The sequence below is a fragment of the Cyclopterus lumpus genome, chromosome 13 (genome assembly GCF_009769545.1).
Source record: "Cyclopterus lumpus isolate fCycLum1 chromosome 13, fCycLum1.pri, whole genome shotgun sequence".
NCBI classification, from domain to species: Eukaryota; Metazoa; Chordata; class Actinopteri; order Perciformes; family Cyclopteridae; genus Cyclopterus; species Cyclopterus lumpus.
Window position 1 is genome coordinate 8,570,293 of NC_046978.1, and position 21,534 is coordinate 8,591,826.

General features: G+C 40.1%; 2 protein-coding genes across 3 annotated transcripts in view; both read left to right on the top strand.

Annotated features, from left to right (window-relative positions):
- Positions 1-1,733: 1,733 nt before the first annotated feature.
- On the top strand, positions 1,734-4,603 carry LOC117741982 (diablo homolog, mitochondrial-like). Its single transcript, XM_034549288.1, has 6 exons — positions 1,734-1,868; positions 2,246-2,378; positions 2,524-2,646; positions 3,240-3,350; positions 3,485-3,581; positions 3,965-4,603. The coding sequence occupies exons 1-6, from the start codon at positions 1,825-1,827 to the stop codon at positions 4,171-4,173; spliced, it is 717 nt and encodes a 238-aa protein (XP_034405179.1). The 5' UTR covers positions 1,734-1,824; the 3' UTR covers positions 4,174-4,603.
- A 4,115-nt stretch (positions 4,604-8,718) lies between these two features.
- nectin3a (nectin cell adhesion molecule 3a) overlaps positions 8,719-21,534 on the top strand; it is a 29,468-nt gene continuing 16,652 nt past the window's right edge. Inside the window, exon 1 of one of the 2 annotated variants that reach the window (XM_034548937.1) lies at positions 8,719-8,951. In XM_034548937.1, coding sequence (XP_034404828.1) covers positions 8,864-8,951 — 88 coding nt within the window. In that variant the 5' untranslated portion in view covers positions 8,719-8,863. The remainder of the gene's footprint in view (positions 8,952-21,534) is intronic. The other variant, XM_034548938.1, reaches the window with a different exon arrangement.

Genomic DNA, 21,534 nt, shown 5'->3' on the forward strand with positions numbered 1-21,534 from the left:
GTTGGCTGGGCTAATGAATACACCTGTTATTGTTTGTTTGTTAACAGTTTGTTAACAAAACTTCAAATTACATTTTTTAATTAAATGTTGTCTGAACAATAAATTCTGTTGCTTTTATCTTAATTTTTCTTTTAATATGGTAAGTCAGTTTACAGATACATTAACAACTGCACTGTGAAATATAACCCCATTTTATAATCTTTAATACATTACATCATATCTTTATTTGACCTGTAACACAAGTCACTTTCTGCTTCAGTGAAATACATGGATGAACTATTGACCCTACTGACTTGACAGAACATATAATTAAACCCTACATATTGTTTATATGAGTACAATTATTAAGTTGTTGTTGATGTAGAGAAGTAATAATTAAAAGCCAGATTATGATGCTTTTAGCTTTTTATCATCGTGTGCAAACAGTTATTTTTAATGAAGTGTTTTATGGGAATGCATTAGGTATGACAGACCACACTGAATAATATTAAGTATCACAACTAATAAACAAATGGGAATTTATCTTGACTCATGATTTAGTTGCATCTCACCGCCCACTTGAAACTCAAATTCCATATTTGAAAAAAGAAATCAGGTTGAACAGAACAGAACAGAACATTACTTCTTAAATCCATCACATCAGCAGCCACTGTAAATCCTCTATCATTATTTGTGTGTCTTCTTTCAATCAGCGTTTTTCTCGTGAATTTGCTCTTCTGTTAATTGTTTTGCTCATTTTTCACACACATTCCTGGCTCTCCACTCTGTGGTCAAAGGGAGGCTGTAAAGGCCATCTAAGGGCCTGTACACTCACATCACAGTGCTGATTCATCATTACACATTACAAGCCTGTAATGCAAAATGCTTGTGAGGAAATTCAGCTGACTAGATACACCAAGCACCTGCAAGTCAAGCTTTCCCCTCATATTATTCTTGAAATCGACCCTAATTTCTCTTTGGTTTGGTTTCATTCTATTTTGTTTAATTTGTCTTAGATTGGTTTGAAAAACACAACTACCAGTAGTGGAAAGTAACAAAGTAAATACCGTTAATTACTGTACTTGTAGGTACTTATACTTAAAATATATCAAATACAAATATTGTGGGACTTGTAACTCTACATTTCTTTGATAACTAAGTTGTTATAAGTTGAGGTAACAGGTTATGTTAAATATATAGAATATCACAATACATAATATTATGTATTAAGATAAAATAGAACGCATGCATCAATGATAATAATATATACTTTTACCGTTGACACTTTAATTCTTTTTTATGTAAATACTTTTGCACTTTAAGTAATATTTTGAATGCAGGATGTTAACTTGTGCATTTCTACTTCTTTCTTTCCCCCTTGTAAAGTTTAACTCCTGCATTGAAAATATTACTTAATAATACCCTGTATTATTAGCTAAATACACTAAATTAAGTATACAAAATAAAGGTACCCGAAATGCAACAGGGTTTTCTAATAGTATGTGTAGAAGAATATTAATAATGATGCATTCATGTGTAGGTAAGTAATATTTTACTCTGTAGCTGGTCCAGGTGAGACTGATGCTAACAACGTTACACATTTGAACATCTTTAACTTCCTAGTGGAGAGGATGAAAGGAATGAAATGTCTCACTGATACGTGGGCCATTGAACGCATCACTCCAAAGCATTTTGCGCTCTGTAATGATTACCAGGACTTAACAAACCCCATGCTAATATTGCTTTATTCACCACGAGAGGGCGACTGTGTTCAGTCTGTGACAGCGTCATGGTGGGGGAACCTTTGCTCAGTGACGACGAACGGTTTTATTGTGGCGGACCAACATGGCCGCGCTGAGGAAGGTAACAACCTGCTTCCGTCTCCTCAGGTAGGCTGTGGTTAGATAACATTTTACAACAACGTTTGTCATTCATACACGCTATACTAAATTAAACATATCTCGAGATGGAATGTTGTTTCCGACTCTAAAGTGAGGAAAGCTTCAAGACGGTCCAAGCAACAACAACAACGATAACCGGAAGTTGCGACAAACACGTTAAACTTGTTTTTCATTGCCAACAAATACCATTCGTGTGTCTTCAGCTACATTTGCGAATCAATATAAAAGGTTAAATGTTGGACTAGCTTCAGTTAATCCCTCAGTCGTCCGGCTTTGGTCGCGACTCGCTAGTGAGAGCCAGATAGCGAGCCTTTAGACGGACGGCTGTTTTTAAAAACTGAAACTGTTTTTTTTCTCTATTTTAGGAGTTCAGCTCCTGTCCTGTTGAGCAGCAGAAAACCTGCAGTCCTTAAAGCCGTCAAATGGACAAATATTCTGTACACAGGTATTGCGTCTCTAACTGTGGGCGGTGGGCTGTGTGCTATACCTTTCAAACAGGTGAGTGTGTCACCTTACCAGAGATGGACCCGTACAAAAGAATGCAGCCGCCATTACCGAAAACACAGTACATAACTCAACGTGTAACGGGGTCTGGTGTTTGTTTCTCTCTCTCTCTCTCTCTCTCTGTGCGTCTCTATTGCAGGTTGAAAACCTCTCTCATGAGTCTCTGATCAGACGAGCAGCCTCTCTGGTTACAGACAGTTCAAGCACTTTTCTTTCTCAGACCACTTTGGCTCTCATTGATGCCATTACAGAGTACTCAAAAGTAAGTATTGATTGATAGTAACCTTTTTAAAAGATATATATATATATATATATATATATATATATATATATCTTCTAGCCTATATCCTGAATTGCAGAAAGATTATTTGCAAGTATAGTTTGCGTACAAGTCATGACAATTGTATTTATGTAGCCCAGTATCACAAATCTGCCTTTGCTTTACAATCTGTACAGCATACTAAACCCTCTGTCCTTAGATCTAACCCCCATCATTATTAAAGCAAAAAAAGGTTTAGTTATAATTATAAATATGTTTTATCAAAGAGGAGTTGTATGAGGTTGTTTATGCCTTAGTCTAACTTTCTTTATTTCTCTACTTTAAATAGACGAGCGATAAAAGTAGAGTATAAAACATGTCAAGTTGTCCATGTCCAGATGTGTGCAGAAACACTGTCCTGCCTAGTGCTGGAGATAATCCACAGGCCTATTTGTTTGAATTTATCAACTATAATAGTTTGAATCGTTTTCATTGCGCCAGAAAAAAAAATCATCCCCTGTGCTACTCTGCCTCCATAGTTGTTCCCTTTTTGTTTTAAATTTAAACCGTGTATGTCCTCGCCCTTTTGCTAACAGGCTGTGCACACACTCATTGCCCTCCAAAGACGATACTTGCAATCACTGGGAAATCTGTCGCCTGCAGAAGAGGATGCAATCTGGCAGGTGATCATTGGCCAGCGTTCCGAGGTTAGTAGTTTGTGTTGTCCTGTTCGGTGAAAAGTACTTCAAAATAAACCACGGCATGAATATGACGGCATACTTGCAAACCCCGTTGAACAAACGGTTTGCATTTGACTTAATAATTCTTCTCGTCCTGACAGGTTAGTGACCGACAGGATGAATGCAAGCGTTTTGAGTTAACCTGGGTCAGCGCCTTCAAGCTGTGTGAAACGGCAGCTGAGGCAGCGTACACCTCAGGTGTGTAAAAGACAACGTCTGAGTCTGGTTTTGTGGCCGTGTGAGTGAACAGTTGGGATGTCATGGTTGAAGTGTTTCTCAGGGTTCTTGTAATGATGAATACAAGTGTACGGCTGTGAATCATCTTCCCAAAGCTTTGTACGTCGCCGTCTGTGCCCGTTCCCATTCAGCCACTGTCAGTGTTGCACTCTGGACAGTGTATGGATCATTTGCTATCACTCAGTAGGGCTTTGTGGGTAACAAAATGGAGATGATGGACAGGAGTGCCTTGTTGATGACCACACCGAATGTCTGAACTGGTGTCATGGCAACCGTTTGAACTTTTTTTCAACAATTTAACTCTCTGTGTGTGTGTCTGTCTGTCTGCATCTGTGTATTTCCAGGAGCTGAACATGCATCCATCACAGTGAGCACAAACATGCAGGTGGCCGAGTCGCAGGTGGCGGAAGCACGGAAACTGTCAGTGGATACAGATAAGAAGTTAGCGGAGAGTAAAGTAATGGAGGTTGAAAGGGTGACGCAAGATGTTTCCTCCTTACATAATAATAATGATGAGGAAGAGGTGCCTGAGGCGTATCTAAGAGAAGACTGAAACAAATGCTCAGCAATCAAAGCATATAAAAGGATTATGTTTTCGACCCATTGCACTGGGACTTGACCAGCTGATTTTTGTGTTGTATAAAAATGAATTGTGATAAAGACTAAACGCAGTATAAAAACGATTTATTTGTTGGTGTTTACTTGCTGCAACATCAGAAAATGAAATATAATCAGAAATAGTGTGGAAAACAACGTGTCACTTCATATGGTTGTTTGAAACCAGCATTTGCCAGATTTGTTCTGACAGCGGTTGGTGTGATAAGGATGTTAGACGAGAGTTATCTGTGTTGAACATGTGACCGAAGTATCCTCTGTGGTCATCTTGGGGAATATTTAGTGTGCTTGAGTGACAGAGACACTTCGTGAACACCGTGACACCTAGAGATGCGACCTTTGTGTAATTAAACCAGCTGGTGGTTCCACCTTTTCTTTTTTTTCTTTTTTTTGTTACTCTGAAGTAATGTATGAACATTCCATCCACACAAATTTGAATTAGTAAATCTCCCTCTGATTCCCACCCATGTTCTTCTGAGAACATCTTTAAGGTGTAGTGTTGCTTTACCTGTAATGTGTAACTCTCTTTCACTCAACAACTCTTCCGTCTCTGCAAATTACCCATGTCCTGACACCGCTGTGTAGCTTTTAGGATCGTTTCTACTACTACCTCCCCTGTCATCACTTCATCTCCAGCGTCACCTCTTTCCACACTGTTACAGAGCCGAAAACATATGGCTCTGGTCAACAAATAGTGTAAATGGTTACGATTTATTTTTCACTGGAAAACAGGAGAATAATTTCAGAAAGGGTGTTTTTGTTTCCAGCAAAGTTACACAATGAAACCGATTGGTATGCAGGTGGTCAGACTTGTGAAGTTGATGAATGTAGACTGACCTTATTTGCATGTCTATAGGACTTCACCGTCTTCAAAATGATCAGGTATGTACACTAAAACAAGATGGTCTTGAAACATTGTGAAACCTTCCTTTTTAATTCCAGCAGATGGCGATCTAAATCCATTGCAACACTTTTTCTTTATCCTTCAGTTGGATGTACTACATTTGCATTGTCATCCCCGGTCAGTTCCAATGTATTTATTGGAGTCACTCTTTCACATTGTATTAATGTTTGTATTACAATGGACGTGAAATATTCAATTTGTGGTTTATTATTGTAATTTAAACCCAGATTGTTAGAGAACCCTTTATGTGAATATACTGTGCGTCCTGGTACGTGTACCTACCACTGCACACTGCATTTAGTCTCTCACCCAGCATGTGCACATACAGTACTCTACAGAATGATTGTGCATGAAGCTTAACCAGTTGGAAACCTAAACACTCATTTCTGTCTCATTCTGTTCCCACTTAATGTGCACACCTTCACCAGTATAATAAATAGTGGGAGTGTTAAACTGCTCTTTAAGAATATACACCTTTTTTTTTTTTAAATTGACTCATTGGTAAGCCTTAAGAATATGTAAGTAAGCAGTAAGAATATGCTCTGTAGCAGGTACGCTGTCGTCACGTATGCCCTCCAAAAGTCAGTGTCTACTGCTGAGGGTCTAATCGGAGGGGGCTCATTATGGGGGAGACCTATGTGGAGCTGCAAACACAAGCATGACCTCTCGCTGCTCTTGATGGTCAAGCCTTGGCAGGGGATGGGACCATGAGAGTGGCTACAGAAAAGGGGGGGGGTTGAGGTGTGCAAGGACTGGCTCACCAATGTGACGAGTGAGGAATGTTGTGTTTAACAAAGGCTGTTTTCACAGACTGTAAAACCAAATGTCCCAGACGGTCTGTGTGGATGTGCACCCACTGGTCACAGGGGAGGTGGTGCCAGTGCAGCATGGCTTGCCTGGAAAAAAAAGTAATGGAGCTTACAGAGAAGTATTTTTTTTTATTTTTGCGGCATGAAACCCTCAATGAGGAAACCACAATTACTAAGGTCAAAGTCCATAAATGCTCATAAACTATTTAGTTCTACTGAGGGGGGGGTTTGAGCATTTCTTCAGCCCAAGTTCTGCTGGTGGTGTAAAATCACCCTCACTGAAGCTATTTAACCGAAATAGGTGATATCATTAACACATTCAATGTTTTGTGGAGGAAAATAAGATGTGATTTATCATCTCATGAATACACGAGCCGCCGCACTGTACTGACTTTACTGTTCCAATGCAAAGTGGCCCAGGAGGGGAGATTGATTGGTGAAAAGGGCAGCACTTTCACCTGGGGATTTATAGCTCTTTGAGGGTATAAATAAACCGCCGTGGGGTATTAAGGCAGGGGGTATGGTGTGGGGACATATCATGGGTCATGCTTTAATCACAGTGATGCTGAGTTGTAGCGCAGGGAGAGTCGGTGGGTTACATTTTGCAGGAGATTGGAGACTCCCTGGAGAGTTCATGTCCCCTGATTAGGTAATACAGGCTATAGATGTCACAGCTCAACATGAGGGAGTCTCATTGAGACGAGCATTTGTGCTTATCTTCGGAGAATAAATATGATGTGCGTCTCAAACTGCTGAGGAAGTGTATTTATCAGTTCAAGCTGCAGTGCATGATAATAACACAGTGCTGCACACAGCGCCAGATTCCTGAATGTGTAAAAGCTGTAATTATCTCAAAGAAAAGAACAATGGGAGAGAGTGCTTCATTACCACTTGGGTTTAGGACAGAGTAGTTGCAATGTGCACACTCTCAGAAACAGGAAGCAGTGAAGCACTCTTGTTGCATGTGACTGATTTGTCCTTCAGTAGCAGATCTCCAGGGGTTAACTTTCACATTCACTTCTTGGTTTTTCTGTTAGAATATTCTAACATTGGTTACACATTATCTACAAAATGTGTGCCTCAACAATCATTACTTATCATCTTGTTCATTCACTTTAACATACTGAACTATGTCTGTAGAATTAGAGCTGATTAGTGGAACATGCATTTTAGTTTTTCTTTGTGGCTGCTTATTTTTGTCGACCCTTCAATTTCTTCAAACAACAAAATGCACTGTGGTGAATGTGAGGTTCTTAAAAGGCTCCAACACGTGTATGTTTCCACATTAAAACGAAATGTGTAAAGTGAAATCAACATTTATATCAGCTTTAATTCTAAACCTGCCTTATGATAACGTGATCTTTGGCCCTGGTGGTTGGGGAGACGACTGTGTAACGTGACCAGTTGCAGGTCTGATCATCACAACAACGACGGAATTTGCCAAAAACAGATAATGCTTCAGTGTCTCCTTGATAACGACAATTTAAACCTTTTACCTGTTCGGAATGCATGTTTTCACAAGTGTGTCCTCTGAACAAGGAGATTCCCCACTGATACAAACTAAATTACACTTTTGTTTAATTATTTTTAAGAGAGAGAATACATATAATGCCCATGTACATGCAGCTGTCCATTTATGTTCTATTCAGGGTCATATAAACCCTCTAGGAGGCAGGAGGGGCCCCCCTAGAGTCTACGGGGCCCCCTCCTGCCTCCACTAACCCTGTTTCTCCCACTTACTATAAACTGTGTAAGCATTATTTAGAAATTAGTATTACCTTTTTGGTTGCTTGATTAGGCATATTTATTTTAAGAAATATGGATAATGTAAATGCAATATAAACTGATATTATAAAGTCTGTGAAACTAGGTTTAACTCCCCTTTACAAGGAAGGGCCCCAACAATATGTTACAAAGTCGGTGCCAATTTAGGGCCCTTATCATGGCAGTTTGTGTTGTGCTTTCGTGTTGCAAACCGTATTACAAAATAAATGTTGAATTAATCAAATTACCTAAAACTAAATGCCATGTGTGGAGAACCTGGAGCCCTCAGGCCCCCTGGGTTTTTAGGGGATCAGGGCAGCTGCTGTCGTTGCCCAGCTGGTAATCCAGCCTAGGTCCTCTTTGACAATTTAAGTCCCCTTTAATGTTTTTAAGAAGCCTCATGAGTGATGGTCTAGTTGGCAATGTTAATAAGTCTTTGACATGAGAATAGGAGCAAATCGCCCAGCTACTATTGCCCTACTGTAGCTAAGTACATTTATGTATACTTTACTTAAATATGTCCATGTTATGCAACTTTCTACTTGTATTATCCATTTTTTGTCATATTACAATATCTAATTAAGTGTTATTTTCAATGCCATACTTTTACTTTTGCTTATACACAGTGGTGGAAGAAGTAGTCTACTAAGATATTTAACATTTTTAGAAATAAGGTAGTAAAAGTAAAGTAGAAAAGTGTTTTCATTAATGCATAGGCCTTCCTAAAGTACTAAAAGTAAAAATACTCATCACGCAGAATTTCAGAATCTCATGTATTAAATAATGTATTATAATGTTGGATGCATTACTTTATATACTGCAGTGTAGATTATTCAAGTAAAATTAACTATATATATATATATATTTTTATTTTATTTTTTTTTTACTTGAATAATTTAACAAGTTAACATAACAACTTCTATATTGTCATTTCATCTCAGAGGTGTCCAATGGCTGTTTGCGTGTCCATGTGTGCGCGCACATAGACTGTGCGTGCGTTTTGTTTGTCGTCCAGCTGAAGTGGTACAACCCACGCGCATCAGTCGCTATGGAGAGCAGCTCCCAAAGAGCGCGAGCCAGTAGCCAGAGAGAGCACGAGCGAGGAGGAGGACGGACCAGAGCGTGCCAAAGCGCACAGACACACAGGAATCATGGAGAAACGAGCACCGTTCAGGGGGACTTCGCCATCTAACAGACTGCGACTCGTCACGTCACTCCTCACCTTTTACGGACTCGCCTGTGAGTTAACGGTTCCTTTGACATAACTGCCTCTGAGGCCAGTGAAAGAAGTTGCACCGGAGCTGCTCCCGTTAGTCGAGCCGGGCTAGCGTCGTGTTGAACTGGGCTGTGTTCCGTTCAGAGCACGCTAGCTTTGTTGAAGCTAACGACTATTGTGTGTGTGTGTGTGTGTGTGTGAACAGTTTAACTGTTAAATCATGTCGGTAGGAAAGTAAGTTGGCTAACTAGCGGCTGGCGTCCGCGTACACCGTTAACTAACTAGCGGAACCGCGCTTGTCTTTCACGTGCGAATACAACTTGGTTAACGTTACTAACAATGCTTCCGTTAACTCACACCCACGGAGCAACAGCTAATTACACGCAAGCGAACTCAATTAAAGTTAGATTTTCACCCAAAACCTCTCCACTCGGGATATAAGATAACTTCAGGCGCAGCGCTGATTTTGTGGAAATTATAGACACATTTTCCAGCCGACGTTAGCGTGTGTCCCATCATTTCATGGTTTATATTACTCGGGGAGTGTGTTTGTGTGGTGGGATGCCGGTTGGTTTCCCTCCCACTCGGATACTAACTGAGGAGCAGCATTGATTCGTGTCGGACTAAAATAGAAACGGCATTGGGCAGTGCCGTTGTCACCCACGGTGAGCGAAGATGAGCTCCTTTGTGAAAAGTTTGCCAAGTGGTTGTTGGATCCAGATGGGTATGGAGGGGAGAGGGTGGGGGGGGGGGTACCACCACCCGTTGTGTGATGCAGGGGACACCTCTCCGCTTTAGGGGTGAGGGGTAGCAGGGGAAATGAAGACGTATTTTTAAGGGAGGCACTGCAGTCGCAGAGTCTCTGAGAGTATTGACCTGCAGTTGGGCCGCATGCCAGACCAGCAGCACCTCCACGTCTCTTTCCCGTCCTGGGCAGTGCAGCTGGAGACCTCTGCTGTGTCCCACTCCTGGGCTGCGATTACAAGAGATGGCAGGCCTGCTAAAACAAAAGAAGAGACAAATATTGATAGATACCAAAGTAAATACTGCCCAGGAATGCACCATTGTTTCCCTTCCTGAATGCGAAGGCAGTAATTTCAAATTAGATATGCCTTGGTAGCAGTTTCTTAAAATGATATAAAAGCTTTTCTGCATTCGTAATGCTGTGATGAGTGACATACTCCCAGGTGTGACCAGCCAATTGGCATCCGCTAAGTATGGGGCTGTAGCTGTTTTGTACGGATCATCTTCAGATTTTTAAAAGATAACCTCTTTTAGGTCAAAACACGAGGACATATTATTTGATTGGCCTGGTAGGATTATTGGTGACACTTCTGTATGTGTTTCTCTGCAGCTGCCACCAGTGTTGTATCTGCCATGTGCACACTCACAATTGCAACACACATTTTTACTGAGACCTCTTCATACTATACTTTTTTCTGTCTGTACCCACAACACACTGGTTCATAAATCAACACAGGGAATTGATAAACAAAGCATTTTTGCGAACTAAATTGACATGCCGTGTGTGTGTGTGTGTGTGTGTGTGCAGGTTTTCCATTCAACTAGTCACCTCGACAGCCAAACAAGCTGACTATTAACACAGAGGACAAACTAGCCAGCTAAGGTTAGTTTTGGTGTCGTATTTGGAACATATGGTGGAGCCCATGTGGCCAGGCCGACAGTTTTGTGTTTACCAGAGCACAAGTGTGCAGATTCCCTGTAGCGTAGACAGGGCTGTGAGGAGGGGATTAATTCAAGGCGTGGCTACAGGCAGTGAGGTCTGTAATTGAAGACCATAGTTTTGTGGTTTCTTCTCTTTGGGCCGCATGATTCATAATCTAAATAAATAATGTTGTAATGGAGCCACCTAAATTACAGACTCAAAACCGAAATAGATTTGAAAATGCAGTGCACTGACTGAGCTGATTTTTTTCTCATTGAAGATAATGTGCTTCAGTTGTTATCAATTGACAGTAAGTTGTTAGCCAAGAAAATAGTTTTGTCATTGCAAATATGAATCCAATAGCTCCATCTTTGTCACCACATGGGAAAGGGTAGATCAGGTCAAGGTTTTTGGGGAATTTTGTCCGGGTCTGGTAGTTAGATAACTTAATGTCGTTGTCAGTCTGAACATTACATTTTAGTTATATATGTATCTTGTTACCTGTCAACCTTCCTGGCTTCTCTGGGATATTACAATGTTTTATCACAAATAGAACATTTTTTATGAATTTTACTTGATTCTCTCGATACCATTTTTTTTTACGACGAGTATTGGTTAAGCTTTAAACCTGGGTCAAACAAATATTAGTTAAATTGAAAAGAAAAGACGTTTACCCAAAACAGTTGGGCACTGTAGTTTTTAGCAAACTCAAACGGGGCTGAATGTTCAGTGCATTTGTTGGTGACTATAACCTCCTATTTAGAGCTAGATAGTATTTATACAGCATTGTGCATGTGGGATTGACTCAAAATAATGCTGTTACGATCATGGTACTCTAGGTTCATCTCACCATGTACAGTGACTGGTGTGGCTCAGTTATGTGTGTTTTTAGTTTTTGGAAAACAATGGAAGAATAAACAAAATCATGACTTGGCCTTCAATTCCTTGTTGTAGTCGTTCTCTTTCATTGGAATGAATGGAAATTGGTGCCATCTTCAGATTATAATAAAGAGTATATTTGGTCCTGGTAATTCAGGTTAAACAGGTTGATGCAGGCAGTTTTAATTGGACTTGTGAAAACAGTGTGCTGAAAGTTATCAACAATTGACTACTGTGTCACAGTGATGTTTCTTTATTCATCCTGGCTACAGACAAGCCCAGGGATAAGCTAAAACTGGGGGTTGCAGCTCTAAATTTACTGATGGACCACCAGGGAGCAACTTGCCAAACAAAGACTCTGACAGTCAGTCACATCTGCCGGGGAAGAGGAAGCAAAGGGTGGAGTCAACATAAGCTGGTGACCACAGCCTGCTCCCTGAACCCCACACACACTACCTCCATTCCCCACAATAAAGCAGCACACTCATCTGCTGATGACCGTCCTTCAAAAAGAAAACACTGCATGCATTTAATGTGATTAGGAGTTCTCAGTCTGCTGCTTTAGAGCTGAGATTGAAGATGAAAGGAGAGGATCCAATGAATGCCTCAGCTGCGAACCACAGATGTGAATCCAATGATTCCAACTTATTTGAACGCCTTTTCTTGTGTACATAATTCCAATAGAAAATAACTAGTTTGGATAATCAACACCAGCCATTAGTCAAATGTTGGCATATTTAGTCAGTGGACCAATAGTTGGTCTACTTTGCCAAGTCATGCTTAAAGAGTTTCATCTTCTGTAGGCATGCATGGTCTTAGGACTGGCTGCCACAGACATGGTATGGCAGTTGCAATGCATTGAGAGGCAGACTAATACTTTGTTGAATATGGTCTTTCTATGGGAATATAGAAACCTTTAACCCAACCGTCTGGTTTTGCGTCTAATCACTTTCATTATTTCTTGTCTACTTCCTTCCCAGGCCAACAGTTGGTGTTACCAGTCATGAGAACAACAGTGCATTTTTTTGACTGTGTATTCACTAATATGTCTTGTCTGCTGCATACATCTGGGATAGAAAGGAATTGACTGTTTCAATCACTGAGTCATAGGAAACTACACAGTAAAATAGCTTCCAGATATTTCCATGGTTAATTACCTACTGTGAATGAACACAGGGAAACCTTTTCAAACCGTTTTCTGCCTGCTGTTTTTCAAGAGTCAGTATTTTCCCCTGAAGTTAGGGTCACTCGGATACACTGTTGCTTCACAGTCCATATTAAAGAGGTATACATGCGGGGTGTGCACAGTCAGCAGTTGAATCCTCCAGGAGGGGAGCACCAGGGTTATGGGAAACAGGTGTGGCTGCTTTTCACCACTCACTCTTATTTGTTTCACTCATTCAGCTGTTGGGTCGTTATGATGTTTGGGATGCGCACACAGTCTGTTGTATACACTGACACGCCCCTTACCACCCAAGTGGGAGATTATTAACACCCACCAGTCAAATAGTGGGAGGTGCTGACTGTAGCAAGTAAGCTTTCCATAGTGCTGCCTTATTTGCTTGTACCCAAGGATTGGTGACATATTTTATACTGTAGCTAATAGAAAGAATCTCTTGGAGGCTTAGGCTGTAAAGTATAGTACTGTATTGTTTTCTGTGCCCTTTTTATATCCTGACATTTCACCGAGCTATACGGTATATGACAAGTGATAAATCCATCTGGTTCAATACGTTGGAAAATAAGCGCCCCTCCTCCACCAGTTCTTGTTGGAGGACCACATTAAACTTGTTGTCGTGGTGTTTACCAACACATTAGAAAATCGCTGTATTCTCGTTTATGCCATTTTTTATTTAATCCAATAAAAAAACTATCAAAATGTATACGTGAACTGTATAGCCTCTGGTTAGCGGTGCAGTAAAATATAGGCTGACTCAGCAAGAGAAGATTGTAAGATAGCTGTGTTATTGTTTCAGCAGTTTGGCAAATTGTCTTGTGTTCTTGCCTTTACCTTTTTTGTTGTTGTTGATAACTGATAAAAAATTAGGTTATATGGAACCAGTAGTAGACGGGAAACACTTTCCCTTATTTCTTTGGAGTATGTAGTTGGATCTTACACATTTCACTTTTAATTGAAAGAGAAGGGTCTGTATTTTTGAGGGCATTGAAAATCACACCTTTTTGGAATTTCTAAATACCACTTGTGTTTTCAGCATTGCTGCAGCTTAGGTCCCTCAGTGCTACATCCTAGTTCTTAGGTCTCTAGCACCGATTGTGTTAAGAATGGGGAAAAAATGAATGTTGCTTAAGATATCTGAACAATTTCAGCAAAGTCAATCCAGTTTTTAAATATTATTATTTACAACTACAACATGTATAATCTATAACACAAAGTATTGGACTTTTCTTTTATCCCAGAATCCCCGGCCCCAAATCAGGAGTGAGCAGGAACCGTTCACTGCACACATTGCATTATTGACTATAAATGGAGTTGCTGATGAGTGACGGTCCGAAACTCGTTCTTGTAGTACTCAGGGTTCAGTTTTAAATTCCCTGCATTTCAGTTGGGGACACTCGCATCATTTGAAGCAGACAAAATTAGTCGGACGATTGTGCATAGTTTTGACTAATTGTCGGAACCTGAGTCCAAGGTTTCTCGGTTTCAGCACCCACCCTCTGCTCTGTGTGCGTGAGATAACATCAGACACCGAAACCAAGGGAAAGAAAGGCATGTCCCCTGTTCCAGAGCTCCCTGTTTTGGCTTGCTGAGCAGCCCTGGTCCTATAATGCAGTAATGGCTTGAACAGGATCCCCACAGATCAACTACTCGCCATATTTGTCTCTTATATCTAAGTGTGCTTTATATTATGGTAACACTATGTCAGACCAGACATCTAACCCGAATACCAGAAAAAATACTCTTGGATTTTGTCTTACTGACTTCTTGATTCGCTGTGGACTTAACGGTGTGCGAGGGAGGTGTGTAGTAAATTGCAAAGAGGGGTGTTGACAATATTCCCCTTTGATTGAAGTCCAGACAAAGTTGTACAGGATGTAGGGGAATAAAATCATCACAGCAGCATGTTGTCAGATACATGTATTTCAGTTTTTCTGTGAGGTCACTATAAATTCGCTGTAGTCAGCTGGGACTTGTTTTATCCCAAGTGACCCAGGCACATGCATCTCCTTTTTCTCACCGTTCAAAGTGGGTGGTAAGTACAAATCAAGAGTAACATTTTAATCTTTTGCAAAAACAGGGTGGGGAGCTGCCGGGAAAAGTGGGTGTGCCGGGAAAATTAACTGCGTCTGACAAGGATAATGCTGGTGAAATGCCACACTGACCAAACTACTTACTGTTTTTATTGACCATCGGGTCCACACAGTACAGAGGCAGATTTGAGTTGGGCTGCTTTACTTCCTCCCTTGTTGTGGAGTGGGGTTTTCTGACATGCATTGATGCTTATTGCTCAAGAAAGTTCAAAACACTTTCCTCTTTCAATCCATTTCTACAGGCTATTATACATTTGCTCATTTCTAGAAACTATGTAGATGCGGTAGCTACATTGGCACCAAAATATATATATATATATATATATATATATATATATATATATATATATATAAAAAACCTGTTTGAGTTCAACAGCTCACCTTCATGTTATAACAAAACATGTGCTTTATAGGGTTTTTTAACGGCTCATATCCATGCAAATTTGCAATTTGAGCAACATATTAGTTGAACAATTAAATAACAGATGCTAACAAATAATGATTTGATGTGCTTCCTCTTTCCTGTTGCATTTCAATGAATTGGCAGATACAATTATGTATTAAACATTGCAAATAATCCCAATTTCCAGGCCCCATCAGAAGACAAATAATATGAGATGGATGCTTGGCAGATCTAGCACTCAAAACAAAGCCTGACCATGTTTCTTGTATCAATTAAAAAGCCTGTATATGTTCAATTGTGGGGGTGACTGTGGGTCAGTGGTTAGCATATCCGTCTTTCAATCAGGGGGTTGGCAGTTCAATCCCCGCCCTAGTCGATGTGTCCTTGAGCAAGACACTTAACCATGCATTGCTCCCTGTAGCTGTGTCTACGGTGTATAATGTAACATGTAAAGTGTTTTTGAGTATCTTTTAAGAAGCGCTATATAAATTAAATGGATTATTATGAGATGGATGCTTGGCAGATCTAGCACTCAAAACAAAGCCTGACCATTTTTCTTGTCTCATTAAAAAGCCTGTATATGTTCAATTGACCCATTTTTTACTTGAAGTTGATTGCTTTTAGTCTGTATTGTTCACCGCCTACCAGTATTCCTCTTAGCTCTATCTCCGTAACACCAATACATACACATCTATTAACATTCCATGATAATATTAGCCCAGTGTTTGCAGCTTGCATGTGACAATCACTGACGTCATCAACGAAAAGGTTGTTGACAGAAACGGGCATCACGCCATAAATCTAAAATTGGACAATGATGGGAATAATTTTTAAGAAAAGCAGTCTCATTCCCTCTGGGCACTCTGTGGCATATGGGAAACTATTTTTCCATTATGTTAGGTCAGCCTAATGAAAGTACAGTAGCCCATTTAGACCCAGTGAAGGGCAGTGGAGTCTGTGATTAGTACAGAACCCATTCTCTATTCTCAGCAAAGCTCCACTCAACAAGGGCATGATCTATTTCTGTCTTAATGAATGGAAATTGAGCCTGGTTTTATTATTCCTTTTTTATATATATAAATAAATAAATATATATATATATATATATATATATATATATATATATATTTATTTATTTATTAGTGCTGGGCAAAGATAAACAAATTTAATCGCATGATTTTTCTGTGATTAACAGCGATTAATCGCATATAATACGCAACATTCTATAATGAATTAAAAACTAGCGTATTGCAAGTACAGGTACCAGAAGAAACATTTGTCTTTTATCAGATAACAGCATTACAGTCTCTGTTCAGTAGTTATGGTCCCTGTAGAGTGACGTTAAGTGGTCTAGCACTAAAGAAAGTACACAGCTGGAATTTACTGTGCAGGGACCTTTAGTCTGTACAGCCTGTTGATTTCTTTTTAGAGAATCTCAGTCAAAGAAAGATAAATATAGATTGAACAGTGAGTTTAAGTGGCCCAGAACTTTTCTGCATTTGTTCAGAACTTTGCCAAACACACTTTAATTATATTTCTGTCACCACTAAGTGTTTTGACTTTATTATAAACGGTCCACTGCTGTGCAACATGAATACAATGTTCCGTCCACGTTTCTGAAACATGTCTGTCTTCTGTTGCCATGAAAGTCAAAGCACGTGAATGCAGCTCCCAGTTCATCAATATAATGAACTGTGACTCTGAGATAACTGTGGTACCCAGAGATGTCCAGTCGTCTTCAGTGAGAGCAACAGTTGGTGCACGTTGTATATGAAAAAATTGAAATTTAAAAGTACCTTTCTCCATGTTCTCGTCAATGTGTGCAGCAGTGTTAAGCCCCTCCCAATGCAAAAAAAATAATGCCGTTAACCCATGAAAAAAATCATTGTCGGCGTTAACGTATTTATAACGCGTTAACATGCCCAGCCCTAACGCGTTATATAAATACGTTAAGAAGACTTTTGTGGGACACGTTGGCAATATCTTTTAAAGAGGGAATGGGAGCCCAGTGATGTAACTGCAGTGACACCAAAGTTGAGCAAATGCGAGTTTTGAATATTTGATGTCAACATACAGTTTTTTTAATTATCACACAGGCTAATGTGGAGAGTTGGACCTTGAAGTACAATTGGTAGCTTGTCTATGCTTGTCTTTTGTTTGGCTTGATGGTAGATTTTAGCAGATGCTGTGAATAATTTACTAAAATCAATTAAACAGATACCAGGCCAACCATAAACCAGCACTTGTTCTGAATGTATAAAGGTTTCAGTTGTCAATGCGGGATGGGATGTCTGCCTAATTGTTTTATGTAGTAAAAATCCTAAACATTCATTCATGGCTGTGAGCTTCTGAGACGAGAAAGTATTTTTTTGAGAACACTCGGCTATCTAAAAGAAGACAGGAGCAGTAAGGCTGTACTTCATGAGCAAGCAGACCCTGACAAACATTTCTACCCCAGTGCCATTTTCAACACTACTGTGGTGCAATGGTGAGTGCGGTGCAGTCTCTATTAGCATTAAAGTGTCAGGGATGTCACACATTTAAGCTCTAATTGAGAGAGACTCATTGAAGCTTCTTCCCTTAAAAAGAAAAGGCAGACATTTAAGTTACTTCACAGAGCAGCTTGAACAATGCCCTTCATTACTTTGAGTATGTGTGACTTGTTTGTGAAAAGGTTGGACAAAATGTACAATTTTGTCCAACATTATCTGCTTGCATGGAAAATATAACATTGCCCATCTCTTAGTAGATTGTACCGTGTTCACATGCTGAAATTGCCTCCCTCAAACCCCCACAACAAACAATAAAAAAATCCCACACAATAAACCAGGACGTTGTGGTGTAGGAGTGTTTGTGTTGCCTTGGTACACAGTGGCAGACATTGTCCTTCACAAGTTCTACAGCATTGCTGTACTCTGATGAGAGGTTGTAACCTATCCCGACACTCTGTATGTCAACACTATTGATCTTTTGCTTTTAAGCATGGATCTTTAATAAAATGTGACCTGGATGAGAAGAGTACAGAAGTCTACTTTGCTATGGGGGAGTAATGAGAAAAAGATTGAAGAAGACGGTGACATGTGAAAGAGTAAGCCCTCACCCCCCCCCCCCCCCCCCCCCTCTTTTGTAAAGGCCTGTCAGCCTGTGTTTGTCTCCATCATGAATTAACCTGCTGAAAGAGCCTCACACCCTCACAGGATACAATACTAGGAAGGAAGGGGGTAGATTAGAGCTGGTGTAAGGACTAATGGTTTCTTCACACTGCACAAATATTTCTTACGATAAAGACAAGCTATAAAACAAGCCATACACCACTTGGCCTATCCCGCCTATCCCGTCTCTAACTGATTGAGACAGAGTTATAGGCCTCACGAAAGTAAAGCATTGGTCTGGGGGGGCTGCGTTAGGCATATAGGCATTGTCTGCTTTTCCCTGGTCGCCTCTTTAGAGAGTAACAATAGCAAACAAATGGCTCCACACTGCCTATTGACTTCTTTGAGTTTCAGTGTTTGAAGGCAGAGATGACTCTTAGAAAACGCAGCCCCTAGTAGACGATTTATTGATTAAATTCTCAAGTGCTAAAGCAAAGTCCCAACTGTTACAATTTTCTTTTCCTTTTCCACAAATGTCCTAGCTATGACTGAACTCAAGGAATGGTTCAATTGTTTTTATTTTTGGATTGGTTTGGAAAAGTTGCTGTTGAGGACATTAGCCCATTGAGACATTATTGAATATTTTTTTCATTGTGTCTATATTTAATAGTTATAGTCATAGATTGGTTTGCTAGTTTGCCAATGCAGTTTTCAAATGCTTATCAATGAACATTTTTCAAATGTGGCCTCGAGAATCCGGTAGATGTTTAATAGTCAGCTAATGTTGCTAGTGTTGCCATTGGCCGATACTAGACTAAGGGACGTTAGTGCTTCCAATGAGCATGAATTACTGCACTCATTAAACAGTAATGAAACACTGACCTTCAGCCTCTGTTCACCTCCTACTCACAAATCATCAAAGCAGGGAAGAGAGTGAGGACTAGTCTAGGTCTGGTACATTGTAGGTTGCTTGCTAACCTCTTGGAGGGATGACAGGGCCAGCCAAACCAAAGCCAAACTAAAAAGTAATTCAACAGGGATGATCATACGAGGTTAGCCTAATTTAGGTAAAAGCAACTTCTTACCTCAAGCAGTCGTGCAACCCTTAGTTGTAGAATGACAATAAATAAGTCAAACTTGAGATAAAACAAAGGCCATATTGTCCTTAAGTTAATAGGTTCGAATTATTCAAATATAAATATTCACGCAATATGCTACTGACACTGTTTCTGCGCAGTGCACTCTTTTGAGTTGAATTTTGTCAAGTGTTGTTTCTATTCATTCACTGAATGAGGAATGACTGATTCGTGAAGTTGAAATGAGGTGTGATATGATACCTCCTGGTAGCTGGCTGGAGGTTGATTCCCAGGGAGCTGAAAATATCCTGCTTGCCGGTGGCTATAGTTTACATAATTTCCAGTAAATCTCACAATACAAACATGTTCTCGGTTTGTCGGAAGATTGCAGGTACAAGTTACCCATATTTTAAGTCTCCAGTCTGATCTTGAGTGCACAGATGATATTTATGTGTTTGTTTACATGCCGTAACATAAGGCTGTGCAAATAATTTAATATTAATGACAATTATGGCTTCCCATAGTTAAATGAACATGATAGAAAACTGCATATTGAATAATGCGCTTTCTAAATTAACAGCCAGCCACAAGACAACTGCGTTAGAGCTCCCTTTTTCTGATATTCTGAAAACTCGTGCTTTTTGCCCCATTGCAGTGTTTCAAAAATTCTGTAGTTGCTGTGTTTCCTCTCGGATTTCTTTCTGACGTGGGCGGAACGTGTTTTGTTGTACTTGGGTGGTGCGAGCGTGCGTAGTACACAAAACAACATTAATGTTAACTAGCTAACATTGAATGAAACATTATTTCAATATGTATTATTATTATTAATAATAATTAGTTGGTCATGAACGTCAAAAGAGAATACATTGCGAATGCTTATTCAAGCTGTAAAAATGTATGTAGCTTAACATTAGCTAGTTAAATCTGCCTTGTTATCTGGTGAGGTTCTCTCATGCTCTTCCCTGTTTGTCACTCTGGCTGAGGAGGAAATATACGCCGTTTATTCGGTGATGACTTCGCAAGTCATCCTTAAAGTTGAGAGCGAGCTGGCGATTATGCAGTGCTGTCCATGTCACTGAATTTAAATCAACAGTCTTGTAATTGCAACTTCATGACATTTTATTATATTAGGAAGTAAAACTGTAGAACAGAAACACTGCGACTTGAGTGAGAACTAAACAATGTTTATCATAGATGATAAATATGGTGGTCAAAGATGAAATTTAAAATGGAAAAGGAATTATCCTTTAAATGAAACCATGTGATCCAAATAGGCAACCAATGCTGACGTCAGGGAACTCGGGATTCTGCAGACGTTGTAATGTCGACACAAATCAACCATCCTGGCTTTGTAGTGCGTACTATACGTGTGTTTTTAGCAGTAGTTTTGACTTGGTGGTGTGAACCACTCTATCAAACTGTCATCTACGAATGTCAGCTTGTAGAAATGATTGACCTAGCCTGGCAGCATTTTTATGTTCGAACATAGTTCACGCTGTTCAGTTCTTTACTGCTGTCGATCTCACTCCTGTACTTCCTCCCAATAACTGCCCTATTTCTTGCTTTGTGTCTTTATTCCTCCTCGCCTCACTGTATTCATTTCTGAATGCTGAGCACTCAGAGTTTCCTCTTGCTTTAGTCCTAAACCACACTCCCTACTGCACAGATTTCATGTCTGCATTCTTATCATATGAGGTCTTCAGATCAGTCCCTCATGAGTGCTGTTTGACATGATAATCTGCACAGAGTTTGTCGACATGAACATTACACATTGTCTATTTTGTTGCTGCATGTGAATGTTTCTGGCCTTGGCTCCCTCCTCTCTCTCACGGTTCTGACATGCAGTGCAGGCTTCATTGCGAGAAGCTCAAGCCAGGAGATAGCCTCCTCCTTTGGGGAAGTCGGGGCCGAAGCTCGGTCAGGTCTGGGTAGGTGGGGATCTTGGCTCATCAAGTGGCCGACATGGAATGTTTGAGCCGGTTGCCAGGCAAAGAGGAAGGTTTTGATTTACCAATGCGTCTTTCGAGCAGCTTGTCGCAATTAGTGATGTCAGGAGGGAAAGAAACAAATATGAAGCATTTCTTCAAAGGGAAGGCATATCCTTCCCATGAGTTCATTCTTTCCTCGGGTTTCTCAAGGAAAAAGGGGGCAAAAGTGCAGCCTATTTCTCTCTGGACAAATTGCGTTTTGCAGGCCCAGTTTCTTCCTGTTCTCTGGTGT

What these genes read in the sequence shown, in the direction of transcription:
- LOC117741982 (XM_034549288.1), top strand. Translation starts at nt 1,825, where the DNA reads ATGGCCGCGCTGAGGAAGGTAACAACCTGCTTCCGTCTCCTCAG. An exon ending in ACCTGCTTCCGTCTCCTCAG is followed by an intron (nt 1,869 to 2,245) that starts GTAGGCTGTGGT and finishes TCTCTATTTTAG; the next exon opens with GAGTTCAGCTCCTGTCCTGT. An exon ending in TGAGGCAGCGTACACCTCAG is followed by an intron (nt 3,582 to 3,964) that starts GTGTGTAAAAGA and finishes GTGTATTTCCAG; the next exon opens with GAGCTGAACATGCATCCATC.